Source organism: Gopherus evgoodei, chromosome 7 (assembly GCF_007399415.2).
Source record: "Gopherus evgoodei ecotype Sinaloan lineage chromosome 7, rGopEvg1_v1.p, whole genome shotgun sequence".
Classification (NCBI taxonomy): Eukaryota; Metazoa; Chordata; order Testudines; family Testudinidae; genus Gopherus; species Gopherus evgoodei.
The window spans coordinates 41,320,288-41,341,642 of NC_044328.1; the positions used below are offsets into that span (position 1 = coordinate 41,320,288).

Sequence of the window (21,355 nt, forward strand, 5' to 3'; positions counted from 1 at the left end):
TTTTTCTCCCCTTTTTTGGGATGCAGGCTTCCGACAATTTCCGCAGCTGCGACTTAAAGTAATTCCAGGCCTCCTCCGCATTTAAATCTGCAAGTTCCTCCGTCCAATCCACTTCCCTAACTAATTTCCTTAACTCTTTAAAATTAGCCCTCGAGAAACCAAAAACCCGTATCCGAGATCTACATTTGTTTATCCTTCCATCTAGTTTGAACTGAATCAACTCATGATCACTCTAACCAAGGTTATCCCCTACCACCATTTCTTCTACGAGGTCCTCACTGCTCACGAAAACCAAATCTAAAATGGCATCCCCTCTCGTAGGTACTTCAACTACTTGATGAAGAAATCCATCCGCTATCACATCCAGAAAAATCTGACCCCTATTATTCTTGCAAGCACTCATCCTCCAGTCTATATCCGGGAAGTTGAAGTCTCCCATAATCACACATTTCCCCTTTGTGTTTACTTCATTAAAGACATTAAAGAGGTCTCTATCCATATCCAAATCAGATCCCGGCGGTCTATAGCACACCCCAAGCACTATCTCAGGGGAAGCTCTAGTTGCTTTTTTACCCAGTGTGATTTTTGCCCAGACAGACTCTCTTATCCATTCCATCGCTTCTTATTTCATTACAGTTAATCTCATCATTGATGTACAAGGCTACTCCACCACCTTTGCCTTTCTTTTCTAGATCTCATCGGATATGAATGCATGAAATGTCAGTCAGCACAGCAATCAAGTTTTGTTTTGGTTCAGCAACCCTTAAATGAGTCTTTGAAACCATCTCTTCAGGCGTCAGTGATTCCATATGCATTGGAATAAAATCCATATTTCAAAATATGGGAATTCAGATTAAAAGGAGTCTGATTAATAGGACACCAGATAATGGCTTACCATCTTAACATCTGCAGATATTGACACTAGGTAACATTGGTAAAATAAAACACAAGTGTTTTTATAACTTGGCCAGTAACTTCTTTCTACATCGCAAGACTATTTTAAAGATATGGTTTAGACTCAGAGTTGTCTTTTTCTTTAACCTTTGAATGTTGTTCATTATGCAGTGATCTGAATTCTGTATTTGATATCCCTGTACAGACAGGAAAATGGTTGAGTGTCACAAATTCAGCACTTCTACTTCAGCAATATCAAGTAGTGTGAAAGATAATGAAGGAAATGGTATTTTTGCAGTAGACACGTCTTTTAAAAAATGTGAAAGTGGTCTCAAAAGCTGGTTAGTGGATTATGATCTATTTTTTCAGCACACTGATAAATCGTTCACCTAATTAAGTGGGTTGCTAAACCTGCTGAAGCTGAAAAAAAAATTACCTTAAAGGTGGTACTTGTTGTTGAAGGCTGTCCTGCCTCTATTTGTATATAATATGCATTCTATACAGCCCAAATAATCTTGAGTTTGTGAAATTTAAGGTAGCTTTTAAATACACAAAGGGCAAACTATGAGAAGGCTACATGGGATTTACCTTTAAGGACCCAATTTTAGTCACCCAACCCAGCATACTACTAATACTTATCTGTACTGTGTCAATTATGGTCCTTGTTGACATGCAAATATTGTTTCTGTGGCATCCCTTTAATGAGAGAGTTGCATCCACCATACTTGTCATGAGACTGAATGAGCAATATGATAGCAGGGTTCAGCTCTACTGGCTTTAGGATTAGAGAAAGTGAGCACTACTATCTTGGATGTAAAGCTTTTTACATTATTTAATGTGTTGCTCAGAGTATCTTAGAGCAAAAAGACTTAAAAAAATTAATTTAATTCCTATAATTGAAAAACTCCTGTTAACCCCTGACATGAGTCCCATGGCGCCCCATTGTCACATCCCCCTCTTTATAAAAAATAAAAAGAGCAAGCTGCTTTGAGCATGCATATTCTTACCTCACCCAAATAGTTCTTTGACGAGGTCCAAAGATGTCTTAAAGTAGTCCTAGAATGGTATTTTAAGGAAGACCTAGAGAGATGGTTTTTGGATGATGTCAAGATCATGGTTAATATCTAGTTTCAGTTGATGCCTTTAAGAAGTGGGAATGCTGAAACTGAGACTAGATAATAAATATTGTTCTTCGGACAATATTGTTGCCCTTAGGGCTTTTAAGTGAACGGCAGACACCACTTATTTGGTCAGTGTGATGTACCCTTCCCTGTCTACCCACTCGCATGACATATATCATTTGAAAGCTTATGATGTCTACTTTAAGATGAGATAAGATGTGAAGCTGCCAAGTGGTGCTGTTACCATAGAAATTGATATAAAATGACATTGTCAACATGTTAAAATGACCACTTTGCAATAATTGCATTCATTTCTGTTATTATTTCAAGACATAAAATTGGATTTCATTGTCACCTCGAAGCATCTCAACAGGAACCTAAAGGTTAAAACAAAGTCTAATAATTTTTGTAGAGGTATCATTGAAGTGTAGTAGCGCTGGTGACATTTCTATTCAACGTAATTATCCATCTGTTCATCATACAGTGAGTCGGTTCTAGATGTGTTCTAGGTTTTTTCCAAATGCGGCACATGCCATAAGAGACTCATTCTCAGGGAGAGTAACTGACATTTCTTTCTGACACTGCAGTGATATTTCTTGTGATACTGGATTATCTGCAGAATAGTGTTCAAACACCACTCTAGCTATTGAATGGAAGGTATTCTTACCATCAAAGGTCTCTACGTTGATGTCTGTCTATATCATCTTCATGGATGAGATTTCCACCAGCATGAAGTGGTACAATTCCATTTGGGAAGAACACACCACCCTGGAGTCTTTCTACTTTAGTTTTTGCTGCATTATTGATGATCTGCCCCATCTCATCATAATTGATGCAGAATCCATGAAGGTATAGAACGGCAATTAAATGGTGAGACCCATATTCATGGTGTAGCTGTGCAGCAAGGCTAATGTGCAGTGGTGTTACAGTTTTGTAACTGTTAAATACTGTGCACTCCACAATTGAGAGGCACCTTATTGGAATGTCTTCTAAGGCAGTGGTTCTCAAAGTTGGTTAGCCGCTTGTTCAGGGCAAGCTCCTGGTGGGCCAGGCCGGGTTGTTTACCTGCTGCGTCCTCAGGTTCGGCTGATCGCAGTTCCCACTGGCCATGGTTCACCAATCCAGGCCAGTGGGGGCTGCAGGAAGGGCTGCCAGCATCTCCCTCGGCCCACGCCGTTTCCTGCAGCCCCCTTTGGCCTGGAATGATGAACCATGGCCAGTGGGAGCCGCGATCGGCCGAACCTGCGGACGCGGCAGGTAAACAACCTGGCTCGGCCTGCCAGGGGCTTACCCTGAACAAGCGGCGGACGGACTTTGAGAACTACTGTTCTAAAGGATGATATTAATTGCTGGCTGAATTATATGCCTCCTTATAAACCAAAGGACAAACTCCTGTACCAACTGGGGCACAAAAGTAGCTGATCTTTGTAAACTACAACCATCTGGCTTCGGGTAATATTCTGAGACTTAAATTTTGTTTATTTCAGACTGAAGGATTAAAGTGGCATTATACAAAACCAGTTGTTCATTTGAAAGCTCTTAATCAGGCTCACTTGCCTGAAGAACACGACAAAGCATTTGGATGCCTTAAATTCCTGCATCAGATTACTAGTAGCTTGGATAGCATCAGCTAATGTTATTGTGCTGCATAGAACAATAGTAGATTTGGCTTGTCCATGAGGTGCAAGGAATGGAATTGCAGAACCATAATGTTTTTCTAATTTTGCCTGTAATTGCTAGTGGAATATCTTGTAGTTTTGACATCTGAGGAAAATAGAGCTTTATATATTTGTAGTAGCTTGGACATGAGAAGAGCCTTGTACATGAGATCACTGTTTATCTTTTCTATCAGCTGATAAAATGCAATGTCATAGGTGACTGTATTATTGCAGTGTATGTAGATGGTTTTTACTTTAAGATTTGTTTTGCTCAAGTAGGAAGAAAGGCATGTTAAGTGATAAACTGCATCCGTGGCAATCGGGTCTTCTACAGATACTCTGCACAACATAAACAACGAGGAGTCCTTGTGGCACCTTAGAGACTAACAAATTTATTTGAGCATAAGCATTCATGGGCTATATAACCCACTTCATCAGATGCATGGAGTGAAAAATACAGTAGGCAGGTATAAATATACAGCACATGAAAAGATGGGAGTTGTTTTACCAAGTTGGGGGTCAGTGCTAACAAGGCCAATTCAATCAGGGTGGATGTGTCCCATTCCCAACAATTGACAAGAAGATGTGATATCAGCAGAGGGAAAATTACTTTTTGTAGTGACCCAGCCACTCCCAGTCTTTATTCAAGCTTAATTTGATGGTGTCAAGTTTGCAAGTGAATGCTAATTCTGCAGTTTCTAGTTGAAGTCTGTTTTTGAAGTTTTTTTTTTGTTGAAGAATGGCCACTTTGGTCTGTTGTTGAGTGTCCAATGAGATTGAAGTGGTCTCCTACTGGTTTTTTAATGTTACAGTTCTTGATGTCTGATTTGTGTCACTTATTCTTTTGCATAGAGACTGTCCGATTTGGCCAATGTACATGGCAGAGAGGCATTGCTGGCACTTGATGGCACAATGGTAGATGTGCAGGTGAATGAGCCCCTGATGGTGTGGTTGATGTGGTTAGGTCCTATGATGGTGGTCTTCTCCTCTTGAGAGTGCTACCTCCCTTAGATTGGTTGCTGTCTCAAATATTTTTGTTTTGTGGGTTTTTTTTCTCAAGCAAACAATGAAACAAGACCAATAGCAGGATGACATGCTTGCTCTGGTATCTCTCTAGAAGCAGGTGAATAGGATGCTCTCCGATCAGATTCAGAGTCTATTTTCTTTCCTTGGTTCAGTGCAATTCTGACATATGCCAAATTTGATTTGCTTATGTTTTTCTGAAAGCAACCCCTGTGGTAGAGTTTTGGTGGCACATCATCTAAACTAGAAAACTTATCCAGTAGCTGCCAATATAATTCATCTTTCCTAGCTTTTGCATCCGGCATCACAGAATTCTGTCCAGACTGGTGGCTTTTGATAGTTTTGTATTCTTTTCATTTTCTTAATGGCACATTTTTCAAAGTTTGTGGAGAGTCTTTTTCTCTGATGTAAGCTTTAAGGCACTAGTATCCTTCATGTCTTCATATACTGTATCTTCCCTGTAGAGTTTAATTTCCCAAAATATATTATCAGCATTACTACCACTACTACCACTGGTTTTTGTTTTGTACAAGTATACAAATTTGTGCTAAATTAGACATAAACTAGATGCATATGTCAATAGCAAAGTTGCATTTTTTTTCAGTGAGCACTTATATTAAAGCCCAGAATGAAGTTGTGCATTATCATCTCAACCACTCATACTGACCTATGCATAAGTGTCACTGAATTAAAAAGCTAGTCTCTAAAACATTTCAAAGGCTAGTACTGCATGCTGCATAGGCTATTACAAATTAAAACTTTCTACCAGGTGGACTAAAGGCTACTTTTGTATGTTCAAAAGCTTACAAATGAAGAAGCATTACATTAGGAATTCACATGCATTTATATCTACCTCTACAAACTATGAGCATGCAATCTACTGCTGGTGGTGCACAAGGTGACTTTTATCTGGTCAGCAAATTTAAATTGAAAAATATAGAAAGCTATTATCACTTGAGATACTTCAACAATTAGGAATATGTTGTGGTATTTTATAGTACCCACAAATGTGCTAGGTATGCAAAGAGACTATAAAATAAGCACACAGTTCCTGCCCAGCATAGCTTGGATTTTAAGTAGAGTAACTCCTCACTTAATGTTGTAGTTATGTTCCTGAAAAATGCAACTTTAAGTGAAACAATGTTCAACGAATCCAATTGTCCCATAAGATTTAATGTAAATGTGGGGGGTTAGGTTCCAAGGAAATTTTGGGGGGCAGACAAAAGGCATTATACTGTACTGTACTGTGGTTGGGAAGTGCCCCTGTCTTACCCCATACAGGCGCAGCCCACTGCAGGCAAGGACACTAGGAAGCACCTTTGCAACAGCAGCGGCAGCTTCCCTGGAGAACAGGCTTGGATTTTGCGGGGAATGGTCCAGGCCCACCTCTTCCTGTCCTCTCTCCACTCCAGGCCCACCTCTTCCCACCCCCACTCCACCTCCTCTCCAGCGCACACTACATCCCCCCCCCAAAGTCTTAAGCGCCACCAAACAGCTGTTTGGTGGTGCTTAGGACTTTCTGGGAGGAGCAGATATACGGCGCTTCCCCACTCCTGCCCCTCCCCTCCCCAGAAAGTCCTAAGAGCCACCAAACAGCTGTTTGGTGGTCAGGGAAGCACTGGGAGGGAGGAGGAGGAGGCGGAGAAGCAGAACTTGTGTGCAGTGCTCCCTTGTAAAGTCGCTGCTCTTCCACAGAATCTTACAAGCAAGCAGCCAAACAACGTTATAAGGGAGCATTGCACGACTTTAAACAAGCATGTTCCCTAATTGAGCAGGGACGAAACACTGAAATAACGTTAAGTGAGAAAACATTAAATGAGAAGTTACTGTACAGACGAGATGTCTTGGTGGATGGAGGGAACAGGAAATCGAGCCTGAGAATGGAAAGATATATTCCAGTTGTTGCTAGAGAAGTAGTAGAATAGGTATCTTTTTTAGCTCCGGAATTCTCCTTGCTACCTTCTGCCATCAGCTTTGAAAGACTCGTTAATGTGGACAGAAAGGTCAGCGGTTGGGTGAGAGAGTGTAAAGACACGAACTGTTGCAGGGACTGGTTGTGTAGGGGAAAGACAAACGGATGGAATAGTGGAAAGAGGATTTAGGGGTCAGGGATTTAGTGTTAAACTTCATTTAAAAATTGGGAACCCCTCCCTCAGATGGAGCTAGCATCAGAAAGGTGGCTTGGATTGTGGCTGTTAAATATGGAATAGCTGAGAATAATGTAATTAAACTATTGCTTGGTGAGCAGGGTGGGTTTGATTTAAATCACTAGTCAGGAAGACTCGATTTTAATCATGGGTTTCTACATGAATGCGCATTCATTTTGGTTGTTATAACCTTGACCTTAATATATTCTTCACAATTCAGAGAGAGATGTAGATTTCATTTTTAGAAGGTACACCCTATACATTTTTTAAGTGATTTATTTTGAAAACTTTTCAAAGTAGTTTTACAGCTATATCAGAAAATGAGTGATTGGTTATTTCGTTTACCAAAGGCAATTGAAGCAGAAATTTATGAAGTCATTGGGAGGTGAACTATCTCCAATTCAAGAGGTTAATCATTAATATTTGGAGGATTTTCGTGCCATGCTGTATTAGGAGGAGAACATCACCAGACAGACATTTAAATTGTTTTATTTAACTAAAACAACAACATTCTATGTTCTGGATTTTTTTTCTTCAACAGCAACCATACAATATTTTAATAAAACAAGGATATGAGTTTTTGAATTTAGGTAAATTTTCAAGTTTTTTAAAACTTAGTTTTGTTAATTATTTTAGTTAAAAGCCATTTTAAATGAAATATTTAAAAACAAAAAAACTAAATTGACTATGTCATCCAGGTCAACATGAGAAAATTAAAATACTTGGCTTCTGCAGCTAACTCAGTCATCTTCACCTTCATTTTCCTATTTTGTTCATAATCTGGAAAAGAAACAGATTTTCCTGCTTTTTCAGGTCCCAAATGATTTCTCAATTTGGAATGAATTAGTCCAAAGGAAGAAAATATTCTTTCTACACTGGCAGAAGAAGCTACTGCTATTAAAAGCGAGATTATCACTTCAACAGTCTTTTTGAATCCAAGTGCTTAAGTGACTTCCGCCAGTTTGCTGGTGTGACTTTCTTTCAAACATCATCAGCAAGCATATATTTCTTGAATGGTTCACCCTTAGCTCTGAAGTTTATTATAGTTAGCATTATGGAGGGATTATTGCTGGATGTCCATGTCATAGCCAACTCCTCTTCTTGAGCAGTTAAGGTTTGACCTTGGGGAGGGAGGGATAGCTCAGTAGCTTGAGCATTGGCCTGCTAAACCCAGGGTTTGTGAGTTCAATCCTTGAGGGGGCCATTTGGGGATTGGTCCTGCTTTGAGCAGGGGGTTGGACTAGATGATCTCTTGAGGTCCCTTCCAACCCTAATAATCTATGATTCTATGACCATGGTACTGAGTATTGAGAATATTTGCAGGAAAATGAGCTGGAGATAGTGCTTGTCCCATTTGTTTTTTTAATGCTTGTAATTTAACTGTCATTGCATATTTCTCTTTTTAAGATCTCACTCAGTTCCTTCCAAATTTCAAGAGCGTCAGCAATAAAATAGCTATTTCCCTGCATTTTGTTCAAGGCTACAGAAATAGGCTTCAGGGTATTCAGCATGCATTCAACATTTCTCTTAAGCCCAGTGTTGAGAACTTTGGCTGTGACAATGCCTTCTTTTTTTTCATGATTTTGTTCATAAACTGTCATCAGATTAGGCTAGTTCTTGATATAATGCTCAAAACAATCCGCTACTGAGTTCCATCGCATGTCTTGTGGAACAGTTAGCTTGGTCACTCCCACTTTTTTCAGAGCAGCTGCTGCAAAGTGGTTGTTGCGGAAGTATTTTGCAATTTCAACAACATTAGCCTTTATTTCTGGAACACTGAAGTCTTTGGCTAGGAGGTGCATCACATGAGCCCTGCAACCATATATTATTAGCTTGAGACTGATTCTCTTCACTCCTAAATAATTTGTTATAATCTTGGATGTATTTGCAGCATTGTCTGTGACCAAGCTGCATACAAGACATTTGAATTTTTTTCCACAGTTTGCTATAGCTTTTCCTGCTACTTCTTGTAAGCATTCTGCTGTGTGTGCATTTCCTAAGAACATAAGAATGGCCATACTGGGTCAGACCAAAGGTCCATCCAGCCCAGTATCTTGTCTGCTGACAGTGGCCAATGCCAGGTGCCCCAGAGGAAGTGAACCTAACAAGTAATGATCAAGTGATCTCTCTCCTGCCATCCATCTCCACCCTCTAACACACAGAGTCTAGGGACACCATTCCTTACCCATCGTGGCTAATAGCCATTAATGTTTCAATTATTACTGTATCCTGATGTATCAGTTGTTTCTGTAAGGAAGAAATTCTCTTCTTCTGTTGTCACACAAGCACATACAACATGATCATTGTGAACATTGCTCCACCCATCAAGACTCAGGTTAACAATTCCACTCTCTAGACCTTTGCACACTGCTCAATTTCTCTTTCATACACTTTACCCAGCAATTTGTCTGTGAGATCTGCTCTGTTGGGTGGACTGTATCCTGGTCTTAATGAATGAACCATGTTAATGAAATGTGGGTTCTCAATCATACGGAAAGGAGAATTTGTTGCATAAACATACTGGGCAATTTTTTCATCAATTACCTCTTTTTGTAATCTGCTGGTTCTTATCACAAACTTATCTATGGTTGTTTCTGGATGATGGAGATTTTTTTTTCTTTTTGCTTCAGATAATATTCTAGGTCTATGTGACATACACGATGTGACCGAAACACTATCATTGGCAGATAATTCTCTGAAACGATAGAAAATGATGGTGATCTTGAAAGTGGATAGTCTTCAGAATCCTGTATGTTGAGATGGATTCTCCTAAACAAAATAGGTCAATGCAGTTATTTAATTATTATTCCCATAATGCTCATTTAGTATTACTCATTGCATTCACTGACACTCAGTACTACTTTAAAGGTGAAATTGTAAAAGGAAGATCTACCTATTTCAACTATTTTTTTTATCACAACTGTATCTAAAATGATAGTACCACAGAGTAACAACTGTATTTTTTGTTCAAACATGAGAATTCAAGAATAGTCTAGAAGGAAGACAGGCAGTCCTTGAGAAAGTATGAAATAAAATAGTTTATCAACCTGAAGATCCTGCATGTTCAGACACATTCCTTTCATTGTCTTCAACGCAGCTTCGTCCTAGGAAGGAACGCTTCTCATGATGTTGTTTCATTTGGGCAACCAGGCCTTGCATTTCTTTGTTGCACTGTTTGTATTTTGCACGCATGCCTGTCTTACCCACAGGTAGAGGAACTTCATTAAAATATTCCCAAACTGGGTCTCTCTTACGGCCTGCTGCCATTATAAGTTTTCCCTTCTAGTAAGAAAATGGTATGGTAGATCTCAAATGAATGAAGGCTATGCTCAGAAAGACCTCAAGACTTCTGGAATATGCTGCTCAAACAGTTTCACTTTTGTTTCTACTGCCTGTCCTTCCCTTCTCACATTAATCTCCAGACTTCTTCTCCTTGTCCAGATCTATTCTGCCTGTGATGGGTTGGGTCACAGAGATCCCCTTGGGACTGTCACCTGATGTTCTGCGACTACCTGAGCCTGTTTTCCCTGCCAGCTTGGGACTTCAGAACCCTGTCTTGTTGAGCCAGACATGCTAGCCTGCTGCAAACGCAGACCCAGGTCTGAACCACGTAACCCAAAGCTGCAGGCTTTAACTGAAAACCACTTTGCAGGTACTCCTGTCTCCAGGACCCAGATACCCAGTTCCCAGTAGGGGGTCCAGACCGCAGATAAATCAGTTTTACTCTGTAAAAAACTTACACAGGGTAAACTCAAAGTGTCCACCCTCTGTAACAGAGAGAGAGAGAGAGATGCACAGCTGGGTACAAATTACTTATTTTGGGCTCAATAATAAATAAAGTGATTTTATTAAATATAAAAAGTGGTTCCAAGTAATAACAGACAGAACAAAGTAAGTTACCAAGCAAAATGAAACAAAACACGCAAGAAACTGCCTACAGGTAAATCTCACCCTTGGAGATGTTCCAGTAACCTTTTACAGGCTGGACTCCTTTCTCGTGTGGGTCCAATTCTTTCTCCGTGTATAGTTCTTATTAGCTCCAGCTCAGATGGTAACTACGAGATTTCTCATGACTGGATTCTCCTTTGTTCTGTTACACCCCCTTATATAGCTTTGGCACAAGACATTAATCTTTTCTTTCTCTGGGTCCCCACCCCTCCTTCTGAATGGAAAAGCACCAGCTTTAAGATGGATTTCAGTACCAGGTGATATGGTCACGTCCTGTGAGACTTCAAGCCTTCATTCTTCCTGGCTTGACTTACAGGAAGGCTTGCAAGTAAACAGAGCCATTTACAACCAATTGTCCTAGTTGATGGGAGCCATCAAGATCCAAACCACCATTAATGACTGACACTTTGCATAATTACAATAGGACCTCAGAGTTATATTTCATATTTCTAGTTTCAGATACAAGGGGGGGAGGAATAGGTCAGTGGATTGAGCATTGGCCTGCTAAACCCAGGGTTGTGTATTCAATCCTTGAGGGGGCCATTTAGGGATCTGGGGCAATAACCAAAAAAGAAAAGTTGGGGATTGGTCCTGCTTTGAGCAGGGGGTTGGACTAGATGACCTCCTGAGGTCCCTTCCAACCCTGATATTCTGTGATTTATACATGACCACACTCAGTAGATTATAAGCTTTGTAATGATACCTTTGTCATAAACAGATAGTTAAGGGTTAATGTCTCTCTTACCTGTAAAGGGTTAACAAACAGTGACCTGCAACACCTGACCAGAGGACCAGTCAGGAAACAAGATACTTTCAAATCTTGGTGGAGGGAAGCCTTTGTGTTTTTTGGGTTTTGCTTTGTTCTCTCTGGGCTCTGAGAGTGACCACACGTACTTACAGGCTCTCTAATCTTCTATTCCAATTTTGTAAGTATAAAAGTAGAAAGGCGGTATAGTCTTTTTGTTTGTTTTTCTCTATGTGCAAGTGTGTATTTGGCTGGAAGTACTTTAAATTGTATTTCTATTGGAGGAGGCTGTTTCTCCAATTTCTTAAGCTGACAGACCCTGTAACTTTTTTACCATCTAAATTGCAGAGATAGACCTTTTACTTTTTTCTTTCTTTTTATTAAAAGTTTTGCTTTTAAGACCTATCTGATTTTTTTCCCCTTGTTGAGGCTCAAGGGAATTGAGTCTGTACTTAACAGGGAAGGAGAAGGGAGGGGAAGGGTGGAATCCCTTTGTTTTAGATTCACAGAGCGTGAATCTCTCTCTCTCTCCAGGAGACCTAATTTCTCTGTGTTGTGATTCAAGGGGTTTGAATCACAGTAATCTTCCAGGGTAACCCAGGGAGGGGAAGGCTGACAAAGGCAACGGTGAGGAAAGGGGTTTACTTTCCTTGTGTTAAGATCCAGGGGGTCTGGGTCTTGGGTGTCCCCAGGGAAGGTTTTGGGGGGAGCAGAGTGTATCAGGCACTCGAATTCCCGATTGGTGGCAGCTTATCAGATCTAAGCTGGTAATTAAGCTTAGAGGAATTCATGCTAGTACCCATATTTTGGACGCTAAGGTTCAGAATTGGGAAAGATACTATGACAACCTTACAAGAGACCTTTTGCATGAAGCTTATTTCAGTTACATTATATTCACACTCATTAGCAAATTTTTTATAAAATCATATGGAGTGCAACATCATAACACCCCCAACAATCTTCTATTCATTGAACTTTTTGAAACTTTGCAATTTTAGAGAGAGGTAAGGGATTGACTCTGTGTACACAAATTTGCAGAGGGACTATGGGGTTGAGGTCTGTTATTTCTCATCTTTATATATTATTTTATATTTTTATTTAAAAATAGTTTTGCTGTTAACAAGTATGTTATCTCTGGAGACACAAATCCACAGTTTGAGAACTGCAAAACTAAGCATCTCTAATGAGCTATTCTAGACTGAGCACTGAGTCCCATTGGATAGATAGAAGATTCACCTAAATCTATACAGAAGCTCCTGGAACCCTGTAAATTGGGTCCCTAATTCATGAACTATTGGAATTCATTTACAAAACTTTTCTTAAACATTAAATGAATATATTGTCTCATACTATAGAATTAGGCTTTATAATCCCTATTCCATGATGAGATATCTTTGAGCTATAATGTATCTTAATTAAAACTATCTTTAGATAAAATCCTTTCTGAGGAAAAAAATCTATCCAAAAAAATCCAATTTTAAATAAAAAAAAAAAAATCAGATTTATTTATTTATTTTATTTAAATAATTGATTTTTATCCACCTTGTTGGTGAACGGGGCTACAGATACCAAATTCCCTTCCCAGAGCTCACTTTGCCCATGTGGTGGGGAGACTGCCTATTTTTAGCAAACAGCCAAATGGTTCAGTGGACCTGAAGTTAAATAATTTGCCATGTTTTAATCCCATTTGAGCTGCTGCTATATCTGCTTTGATTTTAATGTTTCCTCCCCCATCCCCTCCTCTTTGGTTTCTTCCACATCTTTCTGGAGCATTAGACTGTAATGTCATGCTTATTTCCTCCTCACTTTTGAGGCCTCGTGTGGCAGCTACTATCCCTCTAACCAAAGAACTAGGTATCTGTCATACTGTACACACTTCCTTCCTCTGGGCTCAGCCTGCTTCCATGTAAGAATCAACCTCTGTTCGTTTGGGGAGTAAAGTTTTGTAAGAGGAGGAGGGAGAATTTAGGCTCATAGATCTCAGCTACTGGTAGCTATGGTGAAAAGTGAGTGTAGTATAGGCAGGACTTGGTTAGACAACACACATGACGGTAAAAGCAACCTATTTGACATAGTGAAAAATATGTGATACTGGTCTCTGCTACATCTTCTGAGGCTGCTTCCACCAATAAAGGAATGTAGGTCCCAGTTTTACCAGTATAGACAGTCTAGTACAGAAGAAGCTGTGCTGTTTTTAACTGTGGGTTTGAGTGCTACTATGGACAGTTTTGGGGTGTAAAGATGACCAGCTTAGATCAGGTCATCTTGAAACAAATTGAAAAATGGTTTAGTCCTGGCTATATAAGTACTTAAACCATTGCCAGCTACACCTCTAGGTGACAGTGGGTACAGAATATGCAAATACAAAATACTGGCCACCGGGCCAACCACACCAACTTTTAAAATCAGTTTTAGGAACTTTATTATTTTATTGCTTTCACATTTTAGATATTTTGCTTAAATGCTTATCAGAACCTGAAGAAAACTTGCATTCATAATGATAATTCTGTTCTTAAGGTAACTTTTGAAACATTTCTGTAGAATTGGTACTTTCTTCTGTTAAGCAATGTAGAAGACTTAACTACTTCAAAATCTATCACATGTAATAGCAGTTAATGACTTATGAGGCATCAGCAATGGAGCTGTACTTTTTTGTGGTGTTTAATTTTGAAGTAATCTGTCCTCTTTATTTTACTTTTTCTTTATGTAATGCATGGAGACTATCCACAAACGTGGCTGTGTTTACCCATGTGAAAGATCAGTAAAACTAGTATTTTTATTTTTAAAACATAAGGAACTTTTGATACACCACTTCTACATTTTGTTGTTAAAAATGGGGGCCAAATATATTTTTGCTTGAAGTTTAGGAGATACAAAGATCCTGTGTTTTTTAGGGCAGTCGTTGTATATGAGATGTTATGCTTTTCATTTGTGGCATTTATGACTGAGCTTTTATATGATAGATTGGATTAAAAGTGCTGTGTATTAAAGCTCTGTTGCATTCTGTTGTGAAGTTTGCTCTGTGTACAAACTGTAGCCTACAACTTTGATGCCTCAAGTAGCTTTCATTGCTCGTTGTTCGTAGTGGGTTGGCAATAAGACTGACTGTGGAGGTAGGCTGAACTTTCATCTGCAGAGAGGATTACTGGGAGGTGCTCTTGCACAGCAAGAAATGAGCCCCAGTGTTCTGCTTGTGTGCAGTATTTCTAATTTATGGATAACCAACTTCACCCTTCATTGTCATTATTCCTTCACCCTTCAAATTCACTAGATTCATCTATGAACGAAATACGACAGTCTGTCTGCTTGAAATAAAAAATAAATCAATTGAGCTGAGACCAAAAGGCTGTTTATTCTGATCACAACAGTACTGAAGATACAACAGACATTCTGCTTCCTTCATCACTTTGTCTTACTTTTTTTCTTTTGGTAGAGGTTTTAAAGGCATTATGAGAGAAACACTTTTAAAGTCAGAATATTTTCTGGAAAATAGCACTTGCTGCATCTCGGGGGGAGGTGTTTGTTTTTTGTTGGCTTGAAGATAAGCAGGCATGTGAACTTGCATAATTCAGTCTGAGTGTCATATATTTAGCTAGGTTCTTGGGAACAAACAAATGAATAATTAATATTAGTTTGTTTCGCAAGGGGGGTGAATTCCACCCTGGGGGCGGGGGAAATATCAGTATGTGTTGCAGATTCTTAAATATCCTAACTTTCATTCACTTTTTATTCTTCAATCCTCAAAGCTCTGAATTTCAGCGAGTGTTCCAGTCAAGGAAGTCTGTGCAGGATTCCATTTTAGAGCTCAGTGATGTCATCCATTCACGGTCAATGTTAAATCACTTGATGTGCTTTCTCTTCCCACCTGCTAAATACCTGGTGTTAACTGTGTCTGGAGAGGGAGAAGTGGAAATTTATCTTGGCAGGGTGCTACCATTGGATGGTTGGACCATACTAGTACGCTAATTGAAGTGGGGGTGCTGGTGGTGGTGGTTGTTACAACAGTAGTATCCACAGACACCAATCAGGATCGGGACACCGTTGTACTAATTGTTTTACCAGACACACAGTCAGAGACAATCCCTGCCTCAAGCATTTTACAACCTTAGCTGTTTACAGTGAAATCTGCAGTTATTCCAATCTGTTTGTTTGGTTGAATACAATGTTAAAAATTGGTTAACTTGTTACATATGGACCCTCTAAAGTTCCTAAATTGATCATTGTTGTTTTCCTGCCTATCACAGAGCCCATGCAGAAGCACCGTCATCTGTAAAACACAATGCAAGGACAGAAACTAATGAAAAAGTGAAGGACCAAGAAGAGGAGGAGAATGACGATAATAGAAAGACTGTTGAGTCAAGTGGTGGAGGGGCTCAGCCCGAAGAGAAGAAGAAGAAACAACGTTCTGGATTTAGAGATCGTAAGGTACAAAAGCTTGTCGCACAGAATGTTCTTCTATACTGCTGCAGTTGCACAGTAATGAAACAGGGAGAGAAAATACAGGACACAAAATTAAAACTTTAAATACTGTGAGTACTCATGGGCTGACTTTTGGTATTTACATTTACTGGCCTTCATTTTAAAGGGGACTAGTGACTTTTAGTCACCCCTTTTCTGAGTGCTCAACTTGAGATGCCTTAAGGGAAGTGTGGCCCTTTTGAGATATCTCAAGTTGGGTAACTAAAAAGTGAGTTACTCAATCACTAGTTCCTTTTTAAAATTTAGGCTAGTGGCCTTCTACCTTGCTCTGTATTAAAAAGCAGTGATTTAAAATCTGAGAAGCCTGACATAATTAAAAACTGTGTCTAAAGTGTCTTGCCAGTTGTGGAGGGGTTGGGTAAGAAGGGGCTGCCCCTTTTTATTCCATGTGGTTACCCTCTCACTGTGGCTACTCAAACACAACTTTTGTCTTTTCTGCATTTATTTAGGCCATGATGATCATAGAAAGTGTGCACCTATGTTTATTTTTCTGTTTGGTTTTTCACTCGCTCTCCCCTCTATTTTTAAATAGGAAAAAAGCATTCTAACAGTAAAGTGGTACTTCTGACCTACCTTCATTTCTGGGAAGTCATGAGTGTTTTGGACTCCTTAGAATGATCTGCAACATTAGTTGGTCAATAGCTGTTACTGTCAATATTACAAGATTACAGTTTGGTCTGAGGAAAAGTCCTATAACTCATTCTTAGCAGATGGCTGTATATTTTTAACCTCTCTGGATGCTTGTTTCATTGGGTTATGTTTTTTTTAAGGGTCTATGCAGTACCCAACAGAAGAACAAGAGTGTATTTTCTTTGCATTTCCATTTCTATAATTTGTTTCTGATAATTATTGTTTAAGTCCATATGCTGGAGGCTGCATCTCATTAGTTGCTAAATTGTAAGTGATTAGTATGTAGTGGCTCAGTAACTTTTCATATGCTGTAAAGGTTTTGTTTGGAGATGCTGAATTATTTTTTGATCTCAGTAGTTAGGCTAGACAACTCAGTTAAATTCCATGTATCTCAAGGTGTCTGCTGGGGTTTACAGACTGTCCCTTCTGCTGGTATGTTGATGAGGATTTTAAGTGAAGTTCCATTCTAAGATACTAGGCTGAGATTTTCGCAACTGTATAAGGGATGTGGATGCCCAGTACCCATTAATTTTAATGGGAATCAGGTGTTTAAATCTCTTAGGCAGTTTTGAAAATCTCAGCCCTCGTCTATACTAGTTTAGACAAATAGGTTTATTTTTCACTACCAGGAAGGTGCAAAGTTATGATAGGTATGATGATGAGGAATGGGGTTGCTTGCTGGCTCCGTCTGCTTTGCTTCCAGCTGCTGAAGACAGGATACATTTGTTGGCTAGTATGGATATTTATTTTAAGTAATTAGGAGCCATTCCTAAAATTACCAACCTCTCGCCCTTCTAAATTAGGAAAGCTGGGGCTATGGTCAGGTTTCACAAGTAAGATATTTCAGCAGTGAGAATCGTAGAGTAAATTAGTTTATAAGATTATAATAGATTATAGTTGCAAGTCATCAGGTCCACACTAGAACTGGATTTCTCTCTTCTGACTCAATGATAATCACTGAACCTATGGTGGTTAATCAAATTAGTAGTTTGCCAGCCTCCTGACTTTATGGGAGCAACAATAAGTAGATTGCTGCAGCATGGCCCATTGGTTAGCTGAGTTATTTCCCATGTAGAATCAATGTTAACAGTTTGTTCTGATTAAAGTGTGATACTGGCAGACCAGGTGCCAACTCATGCCAATGTCCTCATTTCTCCACTGAACACTGACAAATACACAATTGGAACCCTTGTAAATTGCTGCATGTATTAATCTCATTTTTAACATCTGTATGCCATATTATAAGGTGGTAATAGAACATTTTATTTGTAAACCTCCTGTAACTGTAAGTCACCAGACAGAAGAGAGACATTAACTAGTGTGAAATGCAGGTCTCCAACCAGAGGTGATAAGTCCTGCCTATCAGGGAAGGCTCATCACCACCAGAGAGACAAGTATGGAACATTCAAGAAGGCAAAAGTCTTCATTGCTTTGTCCCTTCAGTGAAGATGAGTCATGCAAGTGAATTCATCCCATCAGCTGAATGTGCAGCTCAGAGCAGAAGGAAGGAAGGGAATGAAAAACACTAACAAGAAGGAACTTTTTCTTTATGCTACTTGGGCACTGGGAGGAAAGGATTACTAGGCATAAGCAAACAATCCCTAGTGCTTAGCCTGAGTTACTGCTAAAGGACATATAGAGCTTGCTTATTATAGATGTTTCTATTACTTTTTGGAACTTTAGAATTGAACTCATTTGTGTGTATATATGTTTATCTGCTTTAATCTTGTAAATAACTCTCTTGATTCCTTTTCCTGTATAATAAAATCTTTAGTTTATTATAGGATTATCTACAAGTGTCTTTGGTATGAGATCTAAAGTGCATTTTACTTGTGATAAGTGACGGGTACTTTGGGACTGGGAGTAACCTGAATATTGCTGTAATCCTTGGTATAAGGGATGAACTGTCACAAAAATAGGTTTGCCTGAGTGGCAGGCTAGATTGGCGTATCCAAGGGAATTGTCTGTGATTCCATGGTTGGGCTGTTATAGTGCTTGAGGAGTTCACACTGGGTAATTTGTTGGTGAACTCCTAAATGTAGATCTCACAACCAGTTTGGGGTTTGTGCCCTGATTCTTAGCAGTCTTACCAAAGATTGGTACTCACAAGCTTGAGCCACTGCAGGACATCTCGACAGAAGGTTTACCAGCATCTTTACTAACAATAAATCCTGTTCTTCCTCAGCGCAGGGGTAAGCATGTCTCCTCAGAGCCTGATGCTGAAGTCTAGTCCTGCATGAGACAGTAAGCCTAACTGGTAGTCTTCCAGCAGTTCACCAAGCACCGGAGCCCATGTTTCTGTTGTTTAAGTGAACCCTTTATTTGTGGGCTTAGTCCCATCTCTGGTATGTAGTCAGCAGTTACAGTAGTGGATGACCTACCTAACGGATGTATGTTGTATTATTTTTGTAATTACTGTAAAGTCAGCCACATGAAGTAGGTGAGTTTGGACACAGACTCAGGTTCTGTGTTCTGATGTTGGAGCAACGTAACCCATTCACATTTAATACTGTAGTCAGATGAAATTATAGGAGGATGCTCTGCTCTGAAAACTGGTCTGCTGTAGCAATTCAGGAGTTTCTGACACATAGAATCATAGAAGATTAGGATTGGAAGAGACCTCAGGAGGTCATCTAGTCCAATTCTCTGTTCAAAGCAGGACCAACAACAACTAAAACATCCCAGCCAGGGCTTTGTCAAGCCTGACCTTAAAAACCTCTAAGGAAGGAGATTCCACCACCTCGCTAGGTAACCCATTCCAGTGCTTCATCACCCTCCTAGTGAAAGTGTTTCCTAATATCCAACCTAGACCTCCCCTACTGCAGCCTGAGACCATTGCTTCTTGTTCTGTCATCTGCCACCACTGAGAACAGCCTAGCTCCATCCTCTCTGGAACCCCCCTTCAGATAGTTGAAGACTGCTCTTAAATCCTCCCTCACTCTTCACTTCTTCAGATTAAATAACCCCAGTTCCCTCAGCCTCTCCTCGTAAATCATGTGCTCCAGCCCCCTAATCATTTTTGTTGCCCTCTGCTGGACTCTCTCCAATTTGTCCACATCCCTTCTATAGTGGAAGGACCAAAACTGGACACACTATTCCAGATGTGGCCTCATCAGTGCCGAATAGCGGGGAATAATCACTTCTCTCGATCTGCTGACAATGCTCCTACTAATACAGCCCAATATGCTGTTAGCCTTCTTGGCAACAAGGGCACACTTCTGACCCATATCCAGCTTCTCGTCCACTGTAATCCCCAAGTCCTTTTCTGCAGAACCGCTGATTAGCCAGTCGGTCCCCAGCCTGTAGCAGTGCATGGGATTCTTCCTTCCTAAGTGCAGGACTCTGCACTTGTCCTTGTTGAACCTCATCACATTTATTTTGGGCCAATCCTCCAGTTTGTCTGCGTCACTCTGGACCCTATGTACCTCTCCCCCCAGCTTAGTGTCATCTGCCAACTTTCTGAGGGTGAAATTAATCCCATTGTCCAGATCATTAATAAAGATGTTGAACAAAACCGGCCCTAGGACCGACCCTTGGAGCACTCCACTTGATATCGGCTGCTAACTAGACATCGAGCCGTTGATCACTACCTGTTGAGCTTGACAGTCTAGCCAGCTTTCTATCCACCTTATAGACCATTCATCCAATCCATGCTTGTTTAACTTGCTGGCGAGAATACTGTGGGAGACCGTATCAGAAGATTTGCTAAAGTCAAGATATATCACATCTACGACTTTCCCCGTATCCCCAGAGACATTTATTTCATCATAGAATGCAATCAGGTTGGTCAGGCATGACTTGCTCTTGGTGAATCCATGTTGACTATTCTTGATCACCTTCCTCTCCTCCAAGTGTTTCAAAATGGATTCCTTGAGGACCTGCTTCATGATTTTGCTGGGAACTGAAGTGAGGCTGACTGGTCTGTAGTTCCCTTGGTTTTCTTTCTTCCTTTTTTTGAAATATGGGCACTATATTTGCCTTTTTCCAATAGTCTGGGACCTCTCCCGATCTCTCTAAGTTTTCAAAGATAGTGGCCAATGGCTCTGCAGTCACCTTAGCCAACTCCCTCAGCACCCTTGGATGCATTAGTTTTGGACCTATGGACTTGTGCATGTCCAGCTTTTTTAAATAGTCCTTAACCTGTTCTTTCACTACTGATTGCTGCTCACGTGTTGCCCAGTGCAGCCGTCTGGGAGCTGACCTTGTCGGTGAAGACTGAGGCAAAAAATGCATTGAGTACTTGAGCTTTTTCCACATCATCTGTCACTATGTTGCCTCCCCCATTCATATAAATTCTTCTCATGTCTTCCTATAATAAACCAAAAGGTCGTATGTGTGATGTCCTAGCATAGGGGGAAAAAACTTCAGTTGAAATCTTTGAATTTTGAAACATGGTTGTTATCCCAGCACTGTTAATGAATGCAATAATTAGTGATGAAATAATAAATTAAGCATATCACAAGTTTTTTTTGATGGTGAACCAATGTAGAAGGAAGCTAGGATATTATCGCTCAGTGTCAATTAGAGCCTGGGGCTGTTGTTATTACAAACTGATGATTCTAGGGCAAATATCCTCTTGTGTAGATGTGTAACTTGAGTAATATTTAGATTTGTTTATAAATGAGAGAGAAGGAAACGGTGATAGTGCCATTGTAGCTGAAGGTTAATGACCAATAACAAAACATGAATGGTATAACTTGTTTGCTAATT

General features: G+C 39.9%; 1 protein-coding gene across 6 annotated transcripts in view; it reads left to right on the forward strand.

The window, feature by feature from the left end:
* MICU1 (mitochondrial calcium uptake 1) overlaps positions 1 to 21,355 on the forward strand; it is a 232,325-nt gene that overhangs the window by 47,552 nt on the left and 163,418 nt on the right. For all 6 annotated transcript variants that reach the window (XM_030568415.1, XM_030568418.1, XM_030568419.1 and 3 more), the window contains exon 3: positions 15,781 to 15,961. In XM_030568415.1, the coding sequence (XP_030424275.1) occupies positions 15,781 to 15,961 (181 nt within the window). The remainder of the gene's footprint in view (positions 1 to 15,780; positions 15,962 to 21,355) is intronic.